The 3,686-nt window shown below is 46.8% G+C and overlaps 1 protein-coding gene across 1 annotated transcript; it reads left to right on the top strand.

Annotated features, from left to right (window-relative positions):
• Window positions 1-1,023: 1,023 nt before the first annotated feature.
• LOC139264060 (neuroligin-4, X-linked-like) lies at window positions 1,024-2,927 on the top strand. The gene is made up of 2 exons (XM_070880158.1): window positions 1,024-1,078; window positions 1,549-2,927. Exons 1-2 carry the CDS (start codon window positions 1,024-1,026, stop codon window positions 2,925-2,927), a joined length of 1,434 nt encoding a protein of 477 aa, XP_070736259.1.
• The last annotated feature ends 759 nt before the right edge of the window (window positions 2,928-3,686 follow it).

Genomic DNA, 3,686 nt, shown 5'->3' with positions numbered 1-3,686 from the left:
TCGCACTGGGTTTTGCTGCAGGCCACAGGGACCAGGAGTCTTGAGGAGGTGGAGAGCAGTGTCCCGGCACACTGCTCTCCACCACCTCCTCCTCGTTTTCCCCGTCGTCTGAAGACGTAGGCTGACGGGCAAGCTGGCACTCTTCTGGCTCATCATCTATAAGCACAAAGCAACAAAAGTGCGGTTCTCAGCTGAGGAGGGGGCAGGAAGGCAAGAAGGAGGAGGTCATCGTTATTTTGGTTGCAACATCTTGCAAGCCATGTGGCCTCAAGGCTAAGGGTACTCACACAAAATTGCCATTTCATTTACATACCATCACTGTCGAGCAGGGGCTCTGCCTCCCCGCCCTCCAACGTCACGACTGCAGCGCTGGTCGGTCAGGTCCAGCAGGTAGGGCTCGCCCTCTGCCCGACGATCCAACTTGAGCAGATTGCGCGGGAGTTTGTCCTGCAATGACAAAAGCAAAAAGTTGTTCGTGGCTCTGTAGGTGCTGGTGTGCCATAATTTGTCTGCAATAGGGTACTCGCGAGTAATATGGTGAAGTGTGCATATCACACAGTGGATGTGTGAACGGTGGGTCTGGGGCACAAACAACTACCAGTATGTAAGAGGCTCAGGACTGAGACCGCATATGAAGAGTTGAAAGGTGCTGGTAGGTGGACTCAGGCTGAGTAAGGAGCTAGTAGGTGAGAGACGCTTGGATGGGCAGGGCATGTCTGGTGAGGCCACGGAGAGGTCTCACACTGGCTTCAGCAAGGAGGAGCATGCCTGGTACAGTAGGCAGTGCAAACTCTTTACATTGTGTAGGAGAGTGAGGTTCACATGAAAGCATTGGAAGATGAATGGAAAGGGTACTCACCCTCACGACTAGTAAGGCCATTGAATGTTTTGCGGGCATTCCATTGCCTCCAGCAAGGCATCAAGGGCGGTGCGTGAGAAGCAGGTCTAAAGCTGGCGTCCTCCTTGCTCCTCCATTTTCACGCTCTGAAGACCCTGTTGAGATGGAACTGCGCATGCGCGAACATGAGTTACTGCACCTTTAAGACTCAGCTGTTGCCGGAGTCTGACTCGGAGTTCCGTGCATGCGCAATGGGTCCACCAAATTTACCGACCAAACTTTCGTTATCACCCCCCCCTCCCAGCTCTGGTGTGCAGCGGCTGATTTAATGTCCCTCGCCTGATTCTGACGAATTTCTGGGTGGAGGGAACAAACTTTTTCAAGGCGCTAAAATTATCGTGCTACCCGGGTTACGCCGCAAATGAGGCACGGCAGAAGTTCTCCCCCTTTGTGTTTTGCAATCCATCTGTAAATTGATTATAGCTACAAGCATATCTAATCTCTAAAATAATTGTATTAACCAGCACTTCACAACGTCACATGAGCTAGAGTATGTTACAAAGATTAAAGTTTCTTACTGATAAGGGAAGGTTGTATTCAGTAGGACTATTTAACTGACAGCAAGGTGCTTTGACAGGCTTACACTGCTGATTTTGCCATCATGAGTTGTGAAGTTTTCATTCTTTTTTGCGGGCTTTATGTGTTAATAGTATCTGCTGACCTCATCAGACAGACGGACCTGGGCTTGGTTCATGGGACATTAGAACAATGGGATAACAGAAGTGTGGAATGCTATCTTGGAATCCCCTATGCTGCACCTCCAGTGAACCTCCTTCGATTCCAGCCTCCCCAGCCACATCCGGGATGGAATAATACCCTGAATGCAACTGAATTTGGACCAATGTGTCCTCAAGAACTTATAGTCTTTGATCAAATGTCTGGCAAGGAGGACTGCCTCACGTTAAATATCTATGTGCCCTATAAAGACATTGCTTCAAGCAGGTTGCTACCAGTGATGGTGTGGCTTCATGGAGGGGCCTTTGTCCTTGGCTCCGGGAATTACAAGGCTCATGTGCTAGCTGACTTTGGCCAAGTTATTGTGGTGACAATCAACTACAGATTAGGAGTATTTGGGTTTCTTTCCACAGGAGACCGTGCAGCAGTTGGTAATAGTGGGCTTCTTGATCAACGCTTTGCAATATCATGGATAAAGGCCAACATCAAGAACTTTGGGGGCAATCCAGAGGCTATTGTGATATTTGGACAGTCTGCAGGAGGTGCTAGTGTTGGATTACAATGTCTGTCACCTCTCAACACAGGGCTCTTTAAACGAGCAATTTTACAGAGTGGGGTTGCTGTTACAGCCTGGGCAACCAGGTTGGATGATCCTTCTTTCTGGGCTAAAAAACTTGCCACTATACTATCTTGTCCAGTTAATGATAGTTTGAGTCTGATCAGTTGTCTGCAGGCAAAAAAACCAGTGGAACTTGTTAAAGGTGCTATTAAGTTGCACGACTTTAATTTTAAATTTGCTCCAACAGTGGACGGTTCATTTCTTCCCAAACCACCGCAAGAACTTTCCAGAAACACCAGCTTGGTCAACCGATTCTCCTATGTGGCAGGAGTTAACAGTCACGAGGGAAGTTTGGCTTGGCCACAAATAAAAAAGATCAAATCCCAAACTAATTTTGTTAACTTCATGTCATCTTTTCTCCAAGTACCGGCAGACAAAGTGACATTGGTGTCCGACACCATTTTGTGGGAATACAGGGATTGGAAAGACCTTAGCAACAGCGAATTCCATCTTCAGAAACAAGCTCTAGATGTAGTTGGCGATTCAGGTTTCGTAGCACCACTGATAATGACAAGTGACTTCATCGCTAAAGCGAACAAGGCTGTTTACATTTATTACTTTACCAGACACCCTAATGCATCTGTGTCCCCTGAGTGGGTAGGAGCAGGGCATGGAGATGAACTTGTGTTTGTCTTTGGAGTTCCAATAATGGGAGGGCCACTTGTAGGAGATGAAGAGCTTGCCCTGAGTCAACAGATAATGTCCTATTGGACAAACTTTGCTAAATCTGGGTAAGTAGAGAAAACATTTTTTGAATGTCCTTTCAAAAGTCAGGGTTAGTATGTGATAAAGTGGAAAGGAAAGCGAGTACTAGTTTAAAGTGTTACCTTTACTGTTTCATTTTCTATATCTGATGTCCCTCCATCAGGTCCTGTTTGAGAATGCTTTGTGAGCTCACTTACTTTTGAGTATTTCTGGATCTGATCCATTTTAAAAGTGCTTAAAGCAAATCTTTTGAAATTGTTTCCTTACGGAATAGTTTTATTTACTCTAAATTAAGGTACAACAATAGGAATAGTAGACGTGCATGGTACCCACCTCTCACTAATGCATGTGACAGCCTTTATTTGTAATAATCCATCATTTGTTGACATTGAATATAAGCGTCAGGAAATTTTGGTAAGTTCAAGTCAGATTGTGGGGTTCTGTAACCTCCTTAAGCCCTCCGAACCCCCGAGAGCTCTATCTACCTCCAAATCTGATTTCTTGTGTGTCTCCCCACCCTTTCCCTCCCTAATTGGCAGCCCTGCCTCCAATAGTCTAGAATGAAGTCTCCGCAAGATCCGACAAATCCCCTGGGAAGACAGGCGCACCAACATCAGCGTCCTCATTCAGGCTAACGTCCCCAGCATTGAAGCACTGACCACACTCGATCAGCTCCGCTGGGCAGGCCATATAATTCTCATGCCAGACACGAGACTCCCAAAGCAAGTGCTCTACTCGGAGCTCCTTCACGGTAAACGAGCCAAAGATGGGCAGCGGAAACGCTACAAG

This window comes from Pristiophorus japonicus, chromosome 5, assembly GCF_044704955.1.
Source record: "Pristiophorus japonicus isolate sPriJap1 chromosome 5, sPriJap1.hap1, whole genome shotgun sequence".
Taxonomy (NCBI): Eukaryota; Metazoa; Chordata; class Chondrichthyes; family Pristiophoridae; genus Pristiophorus; species Pristiophorus japonicus.
Note: the sequence above shows the minus strand (reverse complement) of the source record. Positions and strands in the feature narration are given on the sequence as shown.